This window comes from Rutilus rutilus (assembly GCF_951802725.1).
Source record: "Rutilus rutilus genome assembly, chromosome: 5".
In the NCBI taxonomy this organism is placed as follows: Eukaryota; Metazoa; Chordata; class Actinopteri; order Cypriniformes; family Leuciscidae; genus Rutilus; species Rutilus rutilus.
This window is the reverse complement of record NC_140213.1, coordinates 21,996,986-22,021,342: the sequence shown is the minus strand read 5'-3', so window position 1 is coordinate 22,021,342 and position 24,357 is coordinate 21,996,986. Positions and strand designations below refer to the sequence as shown.

At 38.1% G+C, this 24,357-nt stretch overlaps 1 protein-coding gene across 1 annotated transcript; it reads right to left on the bottom strand.

Annotated features, from left to right (window-relative positions):
• Positions 1-12,177: 12,177 nt before the first annotated feature.
• Positions 12,178-15,331, bottom strand: LOC311290353 (putative nuclease HARBI1). Its single transcript, XM_084408783.1, has 4 exons — positions 15,006-15,331; positions 13,345-14,175; positions 12,976-13,179; positions 12,178-12,364 (listed from the first exon to the last, which is right to left on the bottom strand). Exons 1-4 carry the CDS (start codon positions 15,153-15,155, stop codon positions 12,359-12,361), a joined length of 1,191 nt encoding a protein of 396 aa, XP_084264909.1. The 5' UTR covers positions 15,156-15,331; the 3' UTR covers positions 12,178-12,358.
• Positions 15,332-24,357: the final 9,026 nt, after the last annotated feature.

The following is a 24,357-nucleotide window of genomic DNA, read 5'->3' as shown; positions in this document are numbered from 1 at the left end:
TGGTTATAGCCTGTTTTATGTTTTTTTAATGTTATAGCGCCACCATGTGGCTAATCACCGCGATTTCTTTACTGTGACCTTAGAATGACCTCTTACACATGTGTACCAAGTTTGGTGAAGATAACTCATTTACTTCTGGAGTTATAGCCATTTTAGTAAAACTAGCTCCGCCCCCTTCGAACGTTTTGGCACCCCTTAGCGACCGTGAATCAAAATTTAAACTTTTTTTTAATAATTTTTGATATTCAGACTCCAGAGAACATTTCTGCACTTGTTTGGTTCCGATCGGACAAAAAACCTAGGACTAGTTCGCAAAAGTAGGTTTTGGACAAAATCCAAAATGGCGGAAAATTTGCATACCGGAAAGGAAATCCTTGAGGCCTTTTTTGTTCGGCTTGAGCCAAGGATTCCAATGATATAAGACACTTGAGTCTGTGACAAAGGGTTGGTGAGATTTAAGCAAAAATATGCCATTTTTTTGGTTTTTGCACTGTAGCGCCACCTATTGGCCAATCTGGCTCATATTTTGATAACCTCTCCTCGATTTTTGTACTACCATATGGCAAAGTTTCAAGTCTCTAGCACTTACGGTTTGGGCTGCACGATGCGTTTTACGGCAGAAGAAAAATAATAATAATTAAAGCTGCAAGCAGCATTTATCGGGGTTCAAGCAGTTAAGGCCTTTAAGGCATTTAAGCACAAAAGCATCAAGAGTTATTAAGAGTTATTAAGCAAGCATGTAACCACTGACATAGTAGATGGAAAAGACCATTTACTGCCAATACAGGCAATGTACCATAGGAAATATATGATTTTAAAGCTTTTTAACAGTTATAGCGCCACCTTTGGTCCGATCTCCATAAAATTTGGTACGCTTGTTAATGATGTTATGTCACATATGCGCACCAATTTTTGTCAAATTCTGAGTTTTCATTTATGATTTATAGGCTTTTTAGTGTATTTTGCCACGCCCCTTTTATAAATTACCCTATTACAGCCACCAAAATTAAAAAAAGTTCAACTTTTTTTCGATAATTATTGATCTAGAGAGTCCAGAGAATTGTTCTAGACTGGTCTGGTTCCGATCGGGCAAAAAACCAGGGACTAGTTTGCAAAAGTAGGTTTTTAACATATTCATGAATATTTAATGAACGGTTTGATTGACAGCAATGGTTCTTGAGGCAAAGTTGTTCAACATAAGCAGATCTATCAGATGATATGCATTTTGTGATGATAAGTGTAACACCACGTGATTACAGAGCCATAAAACTCGTTAGCGCCAACTAGTGGCCGATTTCTTTCAAAATTCTTACAGACCTCTAGGGGCTTGAGCCGAACATGCCCACCGAGTTTCGCTCCGATCGGACTTCGTCAACGGTGCTCAAACCTCATTGGCCAATGGCGGCCATGTTTTTTTAGATATGCCATATTCCTTTTAGACATACATGGCCCCTTGGGCCAAGACACTGCATACCAAATTTCAAGTCAATCGGACTAACGGTCAGGTGTCTATACGTTTTTTTTGTTTTATAGCGCCACCATGTGGCCAATCGACGCAATTTTTTTACTGTTACCTCAGATTGACCTCTTACACACGTGTACCAAGTTTGGTGAAGTTTACTGAATTACTTCTTGAGTTATAGCCATTTTAGTAAAATAGGCTCCTCCCACAACGTTAATTTTGCACCCCCTAGCGACCGTGAATCGAAATTTCAACTTTTTTTCGATAATTATTGATCTTCAGACTCCACAGAACAATTCTGCACTGGTTTGGTTCCGATCGGGCGAAAAACCAGGGACTAGTTCGCAAAAGTAGGTTTTCAACAAAATTCAAAATGGCGGAAAATCTATCATGGCGGAAATAAAATCGGAGATATACGTTTTGTTCGTCAGGCGTCCAGCTTTCCTCTGATATAAGACACTTGAGTCTATGACTTACGGTCTAGGAGTTATGAGCAGTTTCGCGCTTTTGGTTGCTATAGCGCCACCTATGGGCCAATCGGGGTCATAATTTGATAACCTCTCCTCGATTTTTGTACTACCATCTGGCAAAGTTTCAAGGTTCCAGCTCTTACGGTTTGGGCTGCACGATGCGTTTTACGGCAGAAGAAAAATAATAATAATAATAATAATAAAAATCAGTACAATTACAATAGGGTTTCAGCACTTCGTGCTTGAACCCCTAATAAAAATCCTTACAATTACAATAGGGTTTCAGCACTTCGTGCTTGAACCCCTAATTAAAGCTGCAAGCAGCATTTATCGGGGTTCAAGCAATTAAGGCCTTTAAGGCCTTTAAGCATAAAAGCATCAAAAGTTATTAAGATTTATTTAGCAAGCATGTAACTACTGACATAATAGATGAAAAAGACCATTTATCCTAGGAAATATATGGTTTTAAAGCTTTTTAACAGTTATAGCGTCACCTTTGGTCCGATCTCCATAAAATTTGGCATGCTTGTTAATGATGTTATTTCACATATGTTCACCAATTTTTGTGAAGTTCTGAGTTTTTATTTATGATTTATAGGTTTTTTTATTTATTTTGCCCCGCCCATTTTATAAATGACCCTATTACAGCCATCCAAATGCAAAAGTTCAACTTTTTTTTGATAATTATTGATCTAGAGAGTCCAGAAAATTGTCCTAGACTGGTCTGGTTCCGATCGGGCGAAAAACCAGGGACTAGTTCGCAAAAGTAGGTTTTTAACATAATTATGAATATTTAATGAACGGTTTGATTGACAGCAATAGTTCTTGAGGCAAAGTTGTTCAGCATGAGCAGATCTATCAAATGATATGCATTTTGTGACAATAAGTGTAACACCACGTGATTACAGAGCCATTAAACTCGTTAGCGCCAACTAGTGGCCGATTTCTTTCAAAATTCTTACAAACCTCTAGGGCCATGAGTCAAACATGCCCATCGAGTTTCGTTCCGATCGGCCTCCGTTAACCTTGTCTAATAGGTGCTCAAATTTCATTGGTCGATGGCGGCCATGTTTTTCGAGATACGCCAATGTCCTCATAGACATACATGGTACCTTGGACCAAGACACTGCATACCAATTTTCAAGTCAATCGGACTAACGGTCACGTGGTCATAGCCGTTTTCATGTTTTTTTCATGTTATAGCGCCACCTAGTGATCAATCGTCGCGATTTTTTTACTGTGACCCCAGATTGAACTCATACACATGTGCACCAAGTTTGGTGAAGATATCTAATTTCATTCTCGAGTTATAGCCATTTTAGTAAAATAGGCTCCTCCCACAACATTAATTTATCACCCCCTGGCGATCAGGAATCGAAATTTCGACTTTTTTTCGATAATTATTGATATTCAGACGCCAGAGAACATTTCTGCACTGTTTTGGATCCAATTGGACAAAAATCCTAGGACTAGTTCGCAAAAGTAGGTTTTTAACTAAATTCAAAATGGCGGACAATTTGCATACAGGAAATGAAATCGGAGATATACGTTTTGACCTTCAGGTTTCCAGCTTTCCAGTGATATAAGACACTTGAGTCTACGTCATACGGTCTAGGAGTTATGAGCAGTTTCGCGCTTTTGGTTGCTATAGCGCCACCTATGGGCCAATTGGGGTCATATTCTCTGAACCTCTCCTCGATTTTTGTACTACCATCTGGCAAAGTTTCAAAGCTCCAGCTCTTACGGTTTGGGCTGCACGATGAGTTTTACGGCAGAAGAAAAATAATAATAATAATAATAATAATAATAATAATAATAATAAAAATCAGTACAATTACAATAGGGTTTCAGCACTTCGTGCTTGAACCCCTAATAATAATAATAATAAAAATCAGCACAATTACAATAGGGTTTCAGCACTTCGTGCTTGAACCCCTAATAATTAAAGCTGCAAGCAGCATTTATCGGGGTTCAAGCTATTAAGGCCTTTAAGGGTTTTTAAGCACAAAAGCATCAAAAGTTATCAGGTTTTATTTAGCAAGCATGTAACCACTGACATAATAGATGGAAAAGACCATTTACAGCCAATACAGGCAATTTGCCATGGGATATATATGGTTTTAAAGCTTTTTAACAGTTATAGCGCCACCTATGGTCCGATCTCCATAAAATTGTTTACTGTGACCTCAAATTGAACCCATACACATGTGTACTGAGTTTGGTGAAGATATCTCATTTACTTCTTGAGTTATAGCCATTTGAGTAAAATAGGCTCCTCCCACAACGATTTGCCACATTCTAGAATTATTTAATATGATTCTAGCATGATTTACTATCATATACCATGTTCCAGAATGATTTATTAGGATTCTAGCATGATTTACCTTGATACACCTCATTTCAGTATTATTTACTATGATTTACAATGTTTCTAGCATGATTAACCACATTACTAGCAATTATGTGAAGTGTCAGTGCAAATGAGGTGATGAACACTGACAAAATATTATTGTGTTATAATAGTTAGTTATATACGTGATTTTTAGTGTGTGTCCAAGTATGAATGCAAAAGCACATGTAAAATATTTCATTATTAAGTAGAATGGCCAGCAGAGGGCACTAGAAGACCACTTATTGGCTCACTTTCACTTTAAACCAGTTTTCTGCACTAAAACAAACCAGTTTTTCCATGTTAACTCAATGCATGCTTACACACACACACACACACACACACACACACACACACAGCATAGTTAACCATGATTTACCATGATATACCACGTTCTAGTATTATTTACCAGGAGATAAACGACAATCTAGTATTATTTACTTTGATTTACCATGTTTCTAGCCTGATTTATCACATTACTAGCAATTATTTGAAGTGTCAGTGCAAATAAAGTGATTAACACTGACAAAATATGATTGTGTTATAATAGTTATTGCTATATAAGTGATTTTTTTAGTGTGTATTCAAGTATGAATGCAAGCACATGTTGAAATATTTCATTAATAAGTAGAATGGCCAGCAGAGGGCAGTAGAAGACCACTTATTGGCTCACTTTCACTTTAAACCAGTTTTCTGCACTAAAGCAAACCAGTTTATCCATGTTAACTCAATGCATGCTTACACACACACACACACACACACACACACACACACACACACACACACACACACACACACACACACACACACACACACACACACACACACACAGCATAGTTAACCATGATTTACCATGATTTACCACATTACTAGCAATTATTTGAAGTGTCAGTGCAAATAAAGTGATTAACACTGACAAAATATGATTGTGTTATAATAGTTATTGCTATATAAGTGATTTTTAGTGTGTATTCAAGTATAAATGCAAGCACATGTGGAAAAATTTAATTAATAAGTAGAATGGCCAGCAGAGGGCAGTAGAAGACCACTTATTGGCTCACTTTCACTTTAAACCTCATGATTTTGACCAGTTTTCTGCACTAAAGCAAACCAGTGTTTCCATGTTAACTCAATAATGCATACTTGCTACATATGCTACACACAATAATGCTACACACACACACACACACACACACACACACACACACACACAAATGTTTCAGTGATATTGGTGTCACATTCTGTCTTCATCACATTCACCATCTGTCGTCATCACCTGCACCTGCTCCTCATCACCCTCCTCATCATCACCTGCTCCTCATCATCATAACCGTCACCTGTTGTCCTTGTCTTGATCTGTGTATTTAAGTTCCCCTCTCATCCATTATCATTGTCGGTTATTGTTTGTGCACTAGCACTCTGTTATGTTTGTTTTCATGTTGGAAAATAAAACCTTTGTTATATTTGTACCACACACACACACACACACACACACACACACACACACACACACACACACACACACAGACACACACACACACACACACACACACACACACACACACACACACACACACCATCATTTATCATGATTTACCATGGCTGATACCAATACCAATATGAGAAAATGACTATTTTAAACAGCAGGGGGCAGTAAAATACCACTTATTGGCTTAACATGCCATTAATTCATATCATTTTCACCTTTTTAACTGTTATAGAGGCAAATTTTGTCCGATCTGTCTGAAAATTTTCATGCTTGTTCAGGGTGATATTTCACACGTTCTGACTTGTTTTTAAGAAGGTCTGAGCATTGATTAAAGAGATATAGGCTTTCGGGGACACTTGGTAAAGGCCAGATTTTGAAGTGAACCTATTATAGCTATCCAAATGAAGTAGTTCAACTTTTTCTGACAATTATTGATCTAGTGAGTCCAGAGAATTGTATTGCACTAGTTTTGAACATTATGATATGAAAATTAAATGATCAGAGATGGAAAAGACCATTTACAGCCAATACAGGCAGTTTACCATAGGTAATATATGATTTTAAAGCTTTTTAACAGTTATAGCGCCACCTATCGTCCGATCTCCATAGAATTTTTCATGCTTGTTAATGATGTTATGTCACATATGCTGACCAATTTTTGTGATGTTCTGAGTTTTTATTTAGGATTTATAGGCTTTTTAATGTATTTTGACACGCCCATTTTATAAATTACCCTATTACAGCCATCCAAATGCAAAAGTTCAACTTTTTTTTGATAATTATTGATCTAGAGAGTCCAGAGAATTGTCCTAGACTGGTCTGGTTCCGATCGGGCAAAAAACCTAGGACTAGTTCGCAAAAGTAGGTTTTTAACATATTAATGAATAATTAATGAACAGTTTGATTGACAGCAATGGTTCTTGAGGCAAAGTTGTTCAGGATGAGGAGATCTGTCAAATTATATGCATATTGTGTGGATATTTGTAACACCACGTGATTACAGAGCCGTAAAACTCGTTAGCGCCAACTAGTGGCCGATTTCTTTCAAAATTCTTACAGACCTTTAGGGCCATGAGCCGAACATGCCCATTGAGTTTCGTTCCGATCGGCCTCCGTTAACCTTGTCTAATAGGTGCTCAAACTTCATTGGCCGATGGCGGCCATGTTTTTTGAGATACGCCAATGTCCTCATACACATACATGGCACCTTGGACCAAGACACTGCATACCAATTTTCAAGTCAATCGGACTAACGGTCAGGTGGTTATAGCCTGTTTTATGTTTTTTTCATGTTATAGCGCCACCATGAGGCCAATCGTCGCGATTTTTTTACTGTGACCCCAGAGTAAGCTCATACACATGTGTACCAAGTTTGGTGAAGATACCTCATTTACATCGGGAGTTATAGCCATTTTAGTAAAATAGGCCCCTCCCACAACGTACGTTTTGGCGCCCCTTAGCGACCGTGAATCGAAATTTCCACTTTTTTTCGATAATTATTGATATTCAGTCTCCAGAGAACATTTCTGCACTAGTTTGGTTCCAATCGGGCAAAAAAACAGGGACTAGTTCGCAAAAGTAGATTTTTGACAAAATTCAAAATGGCGGAAAATCTATCATGGCGGAAATGAAATCGGAGATATACGTTTTGTTCGTCAGGCGTCCAGCTTTCCAATGATATAAGACACTTGAGTCTACGACATACGGTCTAGGAGTTATGAGCAGTTTCGCGCTTTTGGTTGTTATAGCGCCACCTATGGGCCAATCGGGGTCATAATCTCTGAACCTTTCCTCGATTTTTGTACTACCATCTGTCAAAGTTTCAAAGTTCCAGCTCTTACGGTTTGGGCTGCACGATGCGTTTTACGGCGGAATAATAATAATAATAATAATAATAATAATTAAAGCTGCAAGCAGCATTTATCGGGGTTCAAGCATTTAAGGCCTTTAAGCACATAAGCATTTAAGACATTAAGTTTTATTTGGAAAGCTTTTAACCACTGAAATAATAGATGGAAAAGACCATTTACAGCCAAAACAGACAATTTACCATAGGAAATATATGGTTTTCAAAGCTTTTTAACAGTTATAGTGCCACCTATCGTCCGATCTTCATGAAATTTTACATGCTTGTTTAGAATGTTATGGCACATATGCTCACCAATTTTTTTGAAGTTCTGAGTTTTCGTTTAGGATTTATAGGCTTTTGAGTGCATTTTGCCACGCCCATTTTCTTTATGACCCAATATACCCATGCGAAAAATGCTAAAGTTCAACTTTTTTTTCGATAATTATTGATCAGGAGAGTCCATAGAATTGTCCTAGACTTTTTTGGTTCCGATCGGGCGAAAAACCTAGGACTAGTTCGCAAAAGTAGGTTTTTAACATAATTACGAATATTTAATGAACGGTTTGATTGACAGCAATGGTTCTTGAGGCAAAGTTGTTCAGCATGAGCAGATCTATCAAATGATATGCATTTTGTGACAATAAGTGTAACACCACGTGATTACAGAGCCATTAAACTCGTTAGCGCCAACTAGTGGCCGATTTCTTTCAAAATTCTTACAGACCTCTAGGGCCATGAGTCGAATATGCCTATCGAGTTTCGTTCCGATTGGCCTCCGTTAACCTTGTCTAATAGGTGCTCAAACTTCATTGGCCGATGGCGGCCATGTTTTTCGAGATACACCAATGTCCTCATAGATATACATGGCACCTTGGACCAAGACACTGCATACCAATTTTCAAGTCAATCGGACTAATGGTCAGGTGGTTATAGCCTGTTTTATGTTTTTGTCATGTTATAGCGCCACCATGTGGCCAATCACCGCGGTTTTTTTACTGTGACCTCAGATTGATCTCTTACACATGTGTACCGAGTTTGGTGAAGATACCTCATTTACTTCTGGAGTTATAGCCATTTTAGTAAAATAGGCGCCGCCTTCTTCGAACGTTTTGGCGCCCCTTAGTGACCGTGAATCGAAATTTCAACTTTTTTTCGATAATTATTGATATTCAGACTCCAGAGAACATTTCTGCACTGGTTTGGTTCCGATCGGGCAAAAAACCTAGGACTAGTTCGCAAAAGTAGGTTTTGGACAAAATCCAAAATGGCGGAAAAATTTGCATACCGGAAATGAAATCCTTGAGGCCAGTTTTGTTCGGCTTGACCCAAGGATTCCAATGATATAAGACACTTGAGTCTGTGACAAACGGTTAATGAGATTTAAGCAAAAATGTGCAATTTTTTTGTTTTTTGCGCTGTAGCGCCACCATCTGGCCGATTGGGACGAGTCCGGGTATCTGAGTAGCGAGCAAGACTACTACCATCTGACCGAGTTTCACGTCTCTAGGCCTTACGGTTTGGGCTGCACGATGCGTTTTAGGGAAGAATAATAATAATAATAATAATTAAAGCTGCAAGCAGCATTTATCGGGGTTCAAGCAATTAAGGCCTTTAAGGCCTTTAAGCATAAAAGCATCAAAAGTTATTAAGATTTATTTAGCAAGCATGTAACTACTGACATAATAGATGAAAAAGACCATTTACCATAGGAAATATATGGTTTTAAAGCTATTTAACAGTTATAGCGCCACCTTTGGTCCGATCTCCATAAAATTTGGCATGCTTGTTAATGATGTTATTTCACATATGTTCACCAATTTTTGTGAAGTTCTGAGTTTTTATTTATGATTTATAGGCTTTTTTATTTATTTTGCCCCGCCCATTTTATAAATGACCCTATTACAGCCATCCAAATGCAAAAGTTCAACTTTTTTTTGATAATTATTGATCTAGAGAGTCCAGAGAATTGTCCTAGACTGGTCTGGTTCCGATCGGGCGAAAAACCAGGGACTAGTTCGCAAAAGTAGGTTTTTAACATATTCATGAATATTTAATGAACTGTTTGATTGACAGCAATGGTTTTTGAGGCAAAGTTGTTCAGGATGAGGAGGTCTATCAAATGATAATGCATTTTGTGACGAAATTTGTTACACCACGTGATTACAGAGCCTTAAAACTCGTTAGCGCCAACTAGTGGCCGATTTCTTTCAAAATTCTTACAGACCTCTAGGGGCTTGAGCCAAACATGCCCACCGAGTTTCGTTCTGATCGGACTTCGTTAACCTTGTCTAATAGGTGCTCAAACTTCATTGGCCGATGGCGGCCATGTTTTTCGAGATACACCAATGTCCTCATAGACATACATGGCACCTTGGACCAAGACACTAGCCGTTTCTCAATGTCAAGGAAGGATCCTCGGAAGCCAGAATTCCGAGGATGCTACGTCATCGACATCCGTCGAAGGACTGTTCCAATGTCGAGGATCCTCGGAATTTCAACCAAGGACTGCGTCCTTCGTTCGAAAAATATCCCATACACAGGAAAGGATGCATATGAGTAGACTTCGCGCTCTTCGCGCTCTCAAATCACCCACAATCCTATGCGCGCAGCTTTCATATCTTAGTTCAAAAATACAAAATGTCGGACGTTAGCGGAGTCGGAGCGGCAACGGGACAATATGCTTTTAAATGTAAGTATATTTACAAATTACAAAGTACTTTAAAATTTTTTTATTAAAAAGTACAGATTACTACCGTATTGATATATTATAAATTATACAAATTACGTTATTGATGGCTAACTGAACCGGACCTGTCATTTCACAATTGTTAGCCGTCACCGGCATTTTCTTTTGTAAATAACGAACAACGTTGTCCAAAGTTAATATTATACCGTTCACAGCGTTAGAAAAGCTTTCTCGTCTTTTTTAACAGGGACCAAGGAACAAACGGAGACGTTCATACGTCTCCGTGTAGAAAAAAAACAGCTATTTACTGGGGGAAGAGACACCGCGGCGAACGGATATCGGTGAGAACGAAGCAAATTATTTAATGTTCAGAAGTGATAGCTGTGTAATCTTCTTTTTATTTCTCCCCCGCCCCCCACCGTCATTCACATAGGCTTATTTTGGAGAAGATGGGGCTCGAGGGGAGGGTTTCCCACGCCCAGGCCAAAAAAAAGTGGGACAACTTAAAAACCAAGTACAAGGTGGGAGACAAGTATGGAAATAATGATTTATCTACATTTTAATGTAACTTGTGATTTTTGAAGTAAGCCTTGAATGTTAATCTAACAGACTTGGGCCTGCTTCCAAGTATATGCAGTGTAGTCTACAATAGTACTAATACACTACCATTCAAGTTTGGGGTCAGTGAGAATTTTATTTTTATTTTTTTGGAGGAAAGAAATCAATACTTTTTTATTTATCAAGGAATAATTAATTTAATCAAAAGTGACAGTAAAGACATTTATAATGTTACAAAAGATTATATTTCTTTTGAACTTCCTATTCATCAAAGTATCCTGAAAAAAAAACTGTACAACTGACAGACCAACTGTTTTCAACATTGATAATCATTAATGTTTCTTGAGCATCAAATCCTCACATTATACTGATTTCTGAAGGATCATGTGACACTGAAGACTGGTGATGCTGAACATTCAGCTTTGATCACAGGAATAAATTACACTTTATTGTATATTCACATAGAAAACAGCTGATTTACACTGTAATAATATTTAATACTATAACTGATTTTTGTAGTATTTTTAATCAAATAAGCGCAGCCATGGTTAGCAGAATTCTTTTAAAAACATTTAAAAATCGCACTGACCCTAAACTTTTGAATGATAGTGTACATCATCACAACTTTTTGATCTTCACTGTTTAGGAATGTAAGTGTCCTGCCACAGGTCAAGGGACAGAGGATGGCAAGGTGACAGCAGGAAATTGGCCCTGGTTTGCCCTCATGGACGAGGCATTAGGGCAGTCTGCAGCAGTCTCGCCCCCTTGCCTTATTGCCTCGATCCAACAGGAAAAACCAGGGCCAAGCACTGCACAAGAGGTAGATGAAGGGAGAGGCGAGGATGAGGAGGAGGAGGAGGAGGAGAGAGTGAGAGACAGCAGCAAAGAGAGAGCAGGGCACAGAGGAGAGAAGAGGAGAAGGGAGCGAGAGGATCCAATCCTACAGTTACTTAGGGAGGATATGAAATACCAGAGGGAGGCAGATGAGAGGAGGGAAGCAGAGGCCAGAGAGAGGTCCAACCGCTTTTTTTTGCTGTTGGAGAGGTTGGCAGAAAAATAAAGTCAATTAAATTGAACTGATTTTGTCTTTGCCCCTTAATTATTTAATATAAACTGTATATTCATTTTTTTTTAAACTTGTTCTTTAGACTGCAATAGAAAAACAAAACAATGTATTGAACAATATCTTCACCCTTATTTTACAACGTTTTCTGGTTCAGTATTCCAAGCTTTAAAAACAACATTAATTTCATCTTTGTTACATAAAAATTTTTTTATTTAAACATTTCTATATTGACAACTATATACATTAAGCAGCAAATTCATTTAAAAAACATTCTCATATCTACAACTATATACAACAACTTAAACATTTACAACTATATACAACAAGACGAGAAGAACACGGCCGTCAGCCACACTGCCTACAGCACTGCCGGTGCTGCTGTTGTTGCTTCAAGGCTGCAGACAGAAGAAGAAAGTTTAGGTTAGTCCAGTGGTAATCCAATCTGTTATGTAAGATGATAATTAATTCTACAACAGTTGCAGCTTATTTAATATTGTATCACTGAAGGTAATTAAAATAAACTTAAATAATTTTTTTTAAATAAGAAGGTAAGGTTTAATAAGAAGGTAAACAAAACAAAAATGAAAATTCTGTCATCATTTAAGTTAAGTTGTTTCAAACCTGTATGAATTTCTTTTTTCTGCTGAACACAAAAGAAGATATTTTGAAAAATGTCTGTAACCAAACAGTTGATGGACACCATTGACTTCCATAGTATTTTTTTCCTACTATGGAAGTCAATGGGGTCCATCAACTGTTTAGTTACAGACATTTTTCAAAATATCTTCTTTTGTGTTCAGCAGAAAAAAGAAATTCATACAGGTTTGAAACAACTTTTTAGGGTGGGTAAATGATGACAGAATTTTCATTTTTGGGTGAACTATCCCTTTAATGTACTTCTATGGTCAGTTAAGACCATAATACAGTACATCACTGGTACAATGGTGTTGTATGTATGTACTTGGATGTAAGCGCAGCAGGTCATAGTCCACACTTAATTATTCACCTGACAAAAATAGTCATGGTCAAGAGGTGCCTCGTGGAGTGCAGACACCTCGTTGGTCAGCGCAGCCCGCCAAGCAGCTCCACTCCGGCTCTCCCCACCATCAAGCTCCACAGGTGGCTGGTTGTCCTCCTCCTCCACACCCTCTTCCAGCACATCCCCAACACCAACACAAATGTTGTGTAAAATTACACACGCCGTCACCACCTGTGCACAAGGCAGAGCAAAAGGATACAAGACTGTTGAGATATGAAAAAACATGAACACAGAAGGAAGTGTGACTTTAAAAGTTGTTATTTAACTGTTATTTTGAGTAGGATACTATGATTTGATTAAGAAATCCACTACAGAAGTATTACAATGATTTATTACCTTAGGGACAAACAGTGTATGTACTTCAAGTGCTTCTAAAAAGATGCACCTGAAGCGGGTTTTCATCATTCCAAATGCACGCTCAATGATTGTGCGACCTTTGGAATGATGATAGTTGAACCTTTGCTCTGCCATGCCTCTCACTGGCCTCTTATATGGTGTGATAAGGGCCAGGGGTTCCTGTAGACATGGGTAGCCACCGTCAGCTAGGAGAAAATACCCAGGTGGAGGGTAAGTCCCACTAGTGTAGATGGGGCTGTTCTTGATGATGCGTGCATCATGTACACTTCCTGGGTAACCCACAAAGATGTCAATAAAGCGGCCCTGATGGTCACAGACTGCCTGGAGCACCACTGAAGGGAAAAGCTTTCTGTTATTATAATCGTGACCATCAGGGCCGCCGGGACATTTTATTCTAATGTGGCAGCCGTCTACTGCCCCTGCTGCCTTGCCAAACGCTTGGTGATTAGCCAATCGAGCAAAACCATCCCCAACCACTTGGAGCTCCTCCTGTGTGCGGGGGAAGTGGACAAACTGGGGGAGCACAGCCACCACCTCATCTGCCATCTTGTGGACAACTCTGTGCACTGTGGGAAGAGGCATGCTAAAGACCCTGGAGACAACTCTGTAGGCTGAACCGGTTGCCAGCCAGAACAGGAACACGAGTGTCTCCAGGGTGGGGCCCCATCCGTGCTGCCTGTCAGTCTTCAGGGCCACCATCAGCTGCTGCATGGCCTCTCTGCCCAGCCTGAAGTCTGGCCGAGTGTCCTCCCCTCCATAGTACCGCTGCAGTACTGGTACTGTGGCATTGATGGCACAATAGTGCCGAGCCTGTACAACATGTAGAAGAGAGCAAGGTTTAAGTATAATTTCAGTTATGTCATTTATTTAATCTTTGTTAAACTATCAAAAATATCGGCTCAACTGATTTGCAGGGGGTGGGGGTGGGGTGGGGGTATTTAAAGCTGTTCCTTTTTACTGGTGATTCACCTTGCAATTTTTACTTCATATAGCCTAGCCTTTTTTTGTTGACCACATATTTTACCATTGCATGTGTTTTAACAGCTAGAATGTTACCAGTCAGTAAGCTTAACACTCATATTATGTTGTGGGTCAATTTGACAATTTGTCAATTAATTTTTTCTAAATAAAAAGTGTCAATGGAAAAGATACCAGCTCTGCTGATCTCGACAAGAAAGTAAAACCAGTACCATTTGTGTTGAATGCAATAAATACATATGCAGAAAGCACACGTACATTTTATGTTCAAAATGTGGAGAAAAAGACTGAAGGGATCATTTTACTCAATAGGGTAAAATAGCCTAGTTGGGGGGGGGGGGGATCTTGTTTGTGAGACAAATAGTTGTTAAATTATATATTTTTTTAAATATTATTACAATGGCTTGGTTGAATTCCGGTCTGTTATTTCTTGATAACGGACCACCGCGAAGTATACAGCACACCGTTGCCATGATCGTTGCTATGGACGCAGTTCTGTTCACTCAGGCAATATAATCGTTTTTAAATCAATAAACTCCTTTTTAATCATATTGATTCTTTGACTGTCAAGTGTGTTTAAACAGTGCGGGTCAATTTGACCCATAACATAATGGATGTAATTATTTTTAAATGAATGATAAGAGCATTAACGTTATACTTACCATCCCACGTCTTTGACGGCAGAGGTGGCGACAAATTAAAATTCTCCTCCTTAGACGCCGATGTTGCCTCACCATCTCCATTTCCATCTCCATTTCCATCTCAAAAAAAATGTTGTACAGCAACCAAAGCAGTAATGTTTGCGCTTCCATTTTTTCAGCGCCGAAAGCAGACCTTTACACTGACGTAATGACGCAATAACGTGCACTTGCTAGCCTGTTCCATTTACGTGTTCTCCGAATGCTTATAAGGAGCCTCGCCTAGCCTCTGAAGGAAGTGACTTGGAAGGACCCGTCCTTGGAAGGACGTATCCTTGACATTGAGAAACGGCTACTGCATACCAATTTTCAAGTCAATCGGACAAACGGTCAGGTGGTTATAGCCTGTTTTATGTTTTTTTCATGTTATAGCGCCATCTAGTTTTCAATCGTCGCGATTTTTTTACTGTGACCCCAGATTGAACTATTACACATGTGTACCGAGTTTGGTGAAGATACCTCATTTATTTCTCGAGTTATAGCCGTTTTAGTAAAATAGGCTCCTCCCACAACGTACGTTTTGGCGCCCCCTAGCGACCGTGAATTGAAATTTCAACTTTTTTTCGATAATTATTGATATTCAGGCTCCAGAGAACATTTCTGCACTGGTTTGGTTCCAATCGGACGAAAAACCTAGGACTAGTTCGCAAAAGTAGGTTTTTGACAAAATTCAAAATGGCGGAAAATTTTCCCAGGCGGAAATGAAATCGGAGATATACATTTTGACCGTCTTGAGCCAAGGATTACAGGGATATAAGACACTTGATTCTATGACAAACCGTCTAGGAGTTATGGCTGATTTCATACTTTTGCTTGCTATAGCGCCACCTATTGGCCAATCGGGGTCATACTTTGATAGGTTCTCCCCAAATTGAGGACTACCATTTGGCTGAGTTTCAAGTCTCCAGCATTTACGGTTTGGGCTGCACGATGCGTTTTAGGGGAAAATAATAATAATAATTAAAGCTGCAAGCAGCATTTATCGGGGTTCAAGCAGTTAAGGCATTTAAGCACAAAAGCATCAAAAGTTATTAAGATTTATTTAGCAAGCATGTAACCACTGACATAATAGATGGAAAAGACCATTTACAGCCAATACAGGCAATTTGCCATGGGATATATATGGTTTTAAAGCTTTTTAACAGTTATAGCGCCACCTATGGTCCGATCTCCATAAAATTGTTTACTGTGACCTCAAATTGAACCCATACACATGTGTACTGAGTTTGGTGAAGATATCTCATTTACTTCTTGAGTTATAGCCATTTGAGTAAAATAGGCTCCTCCCACAACGATTTGCCACATTCTAGAATTATTTAATATGATTCTAGCATGATTTACTATCATATACCATGTTCCAGAATGATTTATTAGGATTCTAGCATGATTTACCTTGATACACCTCATTTCAGTATTATTTACTATGATTTACAATGTTTCTAGCATGATTAACCACATTACTAGCAATTATGTGAAGTGTCAGTGCAAATGAGGTGATGAACACTGACAAAATATTATTGTGTTATAATAGTTAGTTATATACGTGATTTTTAGTGTGTGTCCAAGTATGAATGCAAAAGCACATGTAAAATATTTCATTATTAAGTAGAATGGCCAGCAGAGGGCACTAGAAGACCACTTATTGGCTCACTTTCACTTTAAACCAGTTTTCTGCACTAAAGCAAACCAGTTTTTCCATGTTAACTCAATGCATGCTTACACACACACACACACACACACACACACACACACACACACACACACACACACACACACACACACACACACACACACACACACATACACACACACACAGCATAGTTAACCATGATTTACCACGTTCTAGTATTATTTACCAGGAGATAAACGACAATCTAGTATTATTTACTTTGATTTACCATGTTTCTAGCCTGATTTATCACATTACTAGCAATTATTTGAAGTGTCAGTGCAAATAAAGTGATTAACACTGACAAAATATGATTGTGTTATAATAGTTATTGCTATATAAGTGATTTTTTTAGTGTGTATTCAAGTATGAATGCAAGCACATGTTGAAATATTTCATTAATAAGTAGAATGGCCAGCAGAGGGCAGTAGAAGACCACTTATTGGCTCACTTTCACTTTAAACCAGTTTTCTGCACTAAAGCAAACCAGTTTATCCATGTTAACTCAATGCATGCTTACACACACACACACACACACACACACACACACACACACACACACACACACACACACACACACACACACACACACACACACACACACACACACACACACACACACACACACACACACACAGCATAGTTAACCATGATTTACCATGATTTACCACATTACTAGCAATTATTTGAAGTGTCAGTGCAAATAAAGTGATTAACACTGACAAAATATGATTGTGTTATAATAGTTATTGCTATATAAGTGATTTTTAGTGTGTATTCAAGTATGAATGCAAGCACATGTTGAAATATTTCATTAATAAGTAGAATGGCCAGCAGAGGGCAGTAGAAGACCACTTATTGGCTCACTTTCACTTTAAACCAGTTTTCTGCACTAAAGCAAACCAGTTTATCCATGTTAACTCAATGCATGCTTACACACACACACACACACACACACACACACACACACACACACACACACACACACACAGCATAGTTAACCATGATTTACCATGATTTACCACATTACTAGCAATTATTTGAAGTGTCAGTGCAAATAAAGTGATTAACACTGACAAAATATGATTGTGTTATAATAGTTATTGCTATATAAGTGATTTTTAGTGTGTATTCAAGTATAAATGCAAGCACATGTGGAAAAATTTAATTAATAAGTAGAATGGCCAGCAGAGGGCAGTAGAAGACCACTTATTGGCTCACTTTCACTTTAAACCTCATGATTTTGACCAGTTTTCTGCACTAAAGCAAACCAGTGTTTCCATGTTAACTCAATAATGCATACTTGCTACATATGCTACACACAATAATGCTACACACACACACACACACACACACACAAATGTTTCAGTGATATTGGTGTCACATTCACCTTCATCACATTCACCTTCTGTCTTCATCACATTCACCATCTGTCGTCATCACCTGCACCTGCTCCTCATCACCCTCCTCATCATCACCTGCTCCTCATCATCATAACCGTCACCTGTTGTCCTTGTCTTGATCTGTGTATTTAAGTTCCCCTCTCATCCATTATCATTGTCGGTTATTGTTTGTGCACTAGCACTCTGTTATGTTTGTTTTCATGTTGGAAAATAAAACCTTTGTTATATTTGTACCACACACACACACACACACACACATACACACACACCATCATTTATCATGATTTACCATGGCTGATACCAATACCAATATGAGAAAATGACTATTTTAAACAGCAGGGGGCAGTAAAATACCACTTATTGGCTTAACATGCCATTAATTCATATCATTTTCACCTTTTTAACTGTTATAGAGGCAAATTTTGTCCGATCTGTCTGAAAATTTTCACGCTTGTTCAGGGTGATATTTCACACGTTCTGACTTGTTTTTAAGAAGGTCTGAGCATTGATTAAAGAGATATAGGCTTTCGGGGACACTTGGTAAAGGCCAGATTTTGAAGTGAACCTATTATAGCTATCCAAATGAAGTAGTTCAACTTTTTCTGACAATTATTGATCTAGTGAGTCCAGAGAATTGTATTGCACTAGTTTTGAACATTATGATATGAAAATTATATGATCAGAGATGGAAAAGACCATTTACAGCCAATACAGGCAGTTTACCATAGGAAATATATGATTTTAAAGCTTTTTAACAGTTATAGCGCCACCTATCGTCCGATCTCCATAGAATTTTTCATGCTTGTTAATGATGTTATGTCACATATGCTGACCAATTTTTGTGAAGTTCTGAGTTTTTATTTAGGATTTATAGGCTTTTTAATGTATTTTGACACGCCCATTTTATAAATTACCCTATTACAGCCATCCAAATGCAAAAGTTCAACTTTTTTTTGATAATTATTGATCTAGAGAGTCCAGAGAATTGTCCTAGACTGGTCTGGTTCCGATCGGGCAAAAAACCTAGGACTAGTTCGCAAAAGTAGGTTTTTAACATATTAATGAATAATTAATGAACAGTTTGATTGACAGCAATGGTTCTTGAGGCAAAGTTGTTCAGGATGAGGAGATCTATCAAATGATATGCATATTGTGTGGATATTTGTAACACCACGTGATTACAGAGCCGTAAAACTCGTTAGCGCCAACTAGTGGCCGATTTCTTTCAAAATTCTTACAGACCTTTAGGGCCATGAGCCGAACATGCCCATTGAGTTTCGTTCCGATCGGCCTCCGTTAACCTTGTCTAATAGGTGCTCAAACTTCGTTGGCGGATGGCGGCCATGTTTTTTGAGATACGCCAATGTCCTCATACACATACATGGCACCTTGGACCAAGACACTGCATACCAATTTTCAAGTCAATCGGACTAACGGTCAGGTGGTTATAGCCTGTTTTATGTTTTTTTCATTTTATAGCGCCACCATGAGGCCAATCGTCGCGATTTTTTTACTGTGACCCCAGAGTAAGCTCATACACATGTGTACCAAGTTTGGTGAAGATACCTCATTTACATCGGGAGTTATAGCCATTTTAGTAAAATAGGCCCCTCCCACAACGTACGTTTTGGCGCCCCTTAGCGACCGTGAATCGAAATTTCCACTTTTTTTCGATAATTATTGATATTCAGTCTCCAGAGAACATTTCTGCACTAGTTTGGTTCCAATCGGGCAAAAAACCAGGGACTAGTTCGCAAAAGTAGATTTTTGACAAAATTCAAAATGGCGGAAAATCTATCATGGCGGAAATGAAATCGGAGATATACGTTTTGTTCGTCAGGCGTCCAGCTTTCCAATGATATAAGACACTTGAGTCTACGACATACGGTCTAGGAGTTATGAGCAGTTTCGCGCTTTTGGTTGTTATAGCGCCACCTATGGGCCAATCGGGGTCATAATCTCTGAACCTTTCCTCGATTTTTGTACTACCATCTGTCAAAGTTTCAAAGTTCCAGCTCTTACGGTTTGGGCTGCACAATGCGTTTTACGGCGGAATAATAATAATAATAATAATTAAAGCTGCAAGCAGCATTTAGCGGGGTTCAAGCATTTAGGGTCTTTAAGCACATAAGGCAGTTTAGTGAGTTGTCTGAGTTTTTGTTTAGGATTTACAGGCTTTTGAGTGTTTTTTGCCATACCCATTTTCTAAATGATCCTGTTATGGCTACCCAATGGGTAAAGTTAAAGTTTTTTATATAATTAATAATCTAGAGCTTCCAGAGAATTGTACTGCACTGGTATATTTCCGATCGGGCGAAAAACCTAGGACTAGTTCGCAAAAGTAGGTTTTTAACATAATCGCAAGTATTTAATGAACAAATTGATTGACAGCAGTAGTTCTTGAGGCAAAGTTGTTCAGTATGAGGAGATCTATCAAATGATATGCATCACGTGATTACATAGCCCTAAAACCTGTTAGCGTCAACTAGTGGCTGATTTTTCAAAATTCTTACAGACCTCTAGGGCCACGAGTCGAACATGCCCACCGAGTTTCGTTCTGATCGGCCTCCGTTAAGAGCAAACTAACAGCTTTGAATTAAAATGGTGAGGTATCCTGTTGTAAACATCAACCATGCCTGTTGACAGTTCTCTTTTGTGGGAAGGGAATGAAAAGTTCTCAAATCCGCAGCACAGCCTCAGACATAACATTTATATCCATGATCTGCCATTTTCACTATTGTCCTTGCTTGCTTCTTCACAATACCTGCAGATCTTCTGATGATTCGGCTGTGCAGGTCCACATTAACACTGCCTGGCCTAGAACATGGACTGGAAAATGCAAATTTGGGGGGTATAAATATTAATGATCCTGACTCCAACGTCACAGTCGGTGTTATGCTCGGATTCACTCATTTTTCAGCGGTCTTTTGCAAACAGGAGATTTACACATGAAGGAGGAAACAATGGTGTTTGAGGCTCACGGTATGTCAGTTCCATGTCCAGAACTCTTATCATTCAACTATGCCAAGATAAATACAGTTTTCAATTGTATGGCACCTTTAAAATAGATGATTAGTAATATAATGCTTACTTGGAGTCTGAAATGGCTTTAACAAAAGAAGAAAAATATTCTTAGATTTCTGTTCATTCTAATCATGTACAAATAAAGTAGCACAGTAAGATTACATTTATTTGAATGCATTAGTGAGTGTGTGATTGTGCTGTGTGTGCAGCGTGTCAATACTAAAATTGAAGGTGTAGTTGATATCTTTGGTGATAATATCTGTAGTAATCATAAAAAAAAACACTTAAGAAATAAAGAATTAAAATTACAAATAATATTCTATTAAGATATGAGTTACAATAACATGATTTGCAATAGTAATAATATCAATAATATATGCACAATACACACAGATTAGACTATCAGGTCTGTGTTTTACAAAAACATTAGTATTGCAGCCAATGTGAGTCTGTGGGATTTATAAACAGACAAAATATGATTTGAAATGTTATTTTAATGATTTTATTAAGTTTAAACAATATTTCAAATGGAAAAAAAATGAAAAATAATATTTTAGTGAGCAGAATGAACCAATGAGTGTTCTTCTTCTGGTGGTTAAAATGTAAATGAAAACAATAATACTTAAACAATAATACTTAATATACTAACCATGCTTGAACACACACATGCACACACATTTTGTTGTAGATGTAGATATTTAAAATAAAAGATAGGTAACAAAATGATAATTGCAAATCTCTTCTGTATAACACCATTTTCAGATTTCAAATTAATCACTGAGAGGCAGAATTGTTCAAACTGAGAACTCAGTACAAATGAAGTGATAAACTTTGACAAAACATGACTGTGTTATAATAGGTGATTTTCATGCAAGTAATTTTATATAGTCCAAAAACTAATGCAAAAGCACAGATGAAAATATTTTATTACGTAGAATGTCCTGCTTCCATAGTAGAAGACCACTAATTGACTCACTTTCATTTGAAAGACTTTTTTATCCACCAGTAAAACAAAGCAGTTTCTCCATGTTCTTTCCATTAAGCATGCTTACACACACAGACACACACACAAACACAAACACAAACACATCCACACACACACACACAAAGACAAATATGTTTTCAATGTTTTTAGGATATGATATTGTGAAAATATTGTGAAAAATCTCCTCATCTTGAACAACTTTGCCTCAAGAATCACTAATGTCAATCAAACCGTTCATAATCATAATAAAAAAATAAAATATATACAAATATCATAATAAAAAAAAACATCATAATAAAAAAGATTGCTTCTTAAAGCATTTGTTTATTTCCCAATACTGAAAGCGAATTAAAAGATAATGCGTAATCCTGCTGCTCCCTCTAGTGGACAACAGTGGTATTATAGCTTACATTTTACAGTTGAAGTGTTTGAATGAATGAATGGGAATTTGTTTTTTTACTTATATCTCAGGAACCAAAAGGCGAAAAATTCTGAAACTCAGAGCATAGATAGTGCTTGAGGAGCCCTGTTGAATGAGACCATCAAGGTGTTTTTGGGCGATTGGGGCTGGGAGTTATGACTGTTATAAGGCATATCTGTTCGGGCTATTATCTCTGGAATGCCCAGGGCAAATAACACCACATTTGAATCGAAGCTAGCCAAGGACAGGCCCTTTCCAACGAGCTCTCACACAATGTTCGGGGTGGTCTGGTTCGGGAGTAATGGCCGTTCAAAATCGGGGGTCCCGCGGGCTGGCGATGCGCGGGGGGCGCGCTCCCGAGGCCCGCGACGACACGTTTCGATCAAGAGCCCGGAGAGGTCCTCACCATCAAAATTTGAGCGCGCAACGACTTTCCGTTTTCGAGTTATGAATGAATTTGTATTCGAGGGCATGGCTTAAATGCCGTTATACTTTCGTTTCATTTCATTCATTTACTTTCGTCCATTTCCATATCTCAGTGTAACACAATTGTCAATAGTAATACTCAATAGATGAGTTTTGACAAAATGTGATTGTAAATGTTAAAATAATGATTTTATAAAGTCTAAATATGAATTTTATAACAATATTAGGGAGTAGTATGCTGAAATGACAGCAGGGGGCAGTAAAATACCACTTATTGGCTTAATATGTCATTATATTCATATAAAATCACCTTTTGAAGAAGTTAAACTTTTTTTCTGATAATTATTGATCTAGAGAGTTCAGAGAATTGTGCTGCATTGGTTTTGAACATTATGATATGAACATTATATGATAATAGAAAGAAGACACCATTTACAGCAAATACAGGCAATTTACCATAGGAAATATATGGGTTTTAAAGCGTTTTAACAGTTATAGCGCCAACTATGGTCCGATCTCCATACAATTTTCCATGCTTCTTTAGCAGGTTATGACACATATGCTCGTCAATTTTTGTGAAGTTCTGAGTTTTCGTTTAGGATTTATAGGCTTTTGAGTGCATTTTACCACACCCATTTTCTAAATGACCCTGTTATAGCCATTCGAAAAATGCAAAAGTTCAACTTTTTTTTGATAATTATTGACCTAGAGAGTCCATAGAATTGTCCTAGACTGATTTGGTTCCGATCGGGCGAAAAACCAGGGACTAGTTCGCAAAAGTAGGTTTTTAACATAATTACGAATATTTAATGAACGGTTTGATTGACAGCAATGGTTCTTGAGGCAAAGTTGTTCAACAAGAGGAGATCTATCAAATGGTATGCATTTTGTGACAATAAGTGTAACACCACGTGATTACAGAGCCATAAAACTCGTTAGCGCCAACTAGTGGCCGATTTCTTTTAAAATTCTTACAGACCTCTAGGGCCATGAGTAGAACATGCCCACCGAGTTTCCTTCTGATCGGCCTCCGTTAACCTTGTCTAATAGGTGCTCAAATTTCATTGGCCGATGGCGGCCATGTTTTTTTAGATACGCCAATGTCCTCATACACATACATGACACCTTGGACCAAGACACTGCATACCAATTTTCAAGTCAATCGGACTAACGGTCAGGTGGTTAAAGCCTGTTTTATGGTTTTTTCATATTATAGCGCCACCATGTGGCCAATCGCCACGATTTTTTTACTGTTACCTCATATTGAGCTCATACATATGTGTACCGAGTTTGGTGAAGATACCTCATTTACTTCTGGAGTTATAGCCATTTTAGTAAAATAGGCCCCTCCCACAACGTACGTTTTGGCGCCCCTTAGCGTCCGTGAA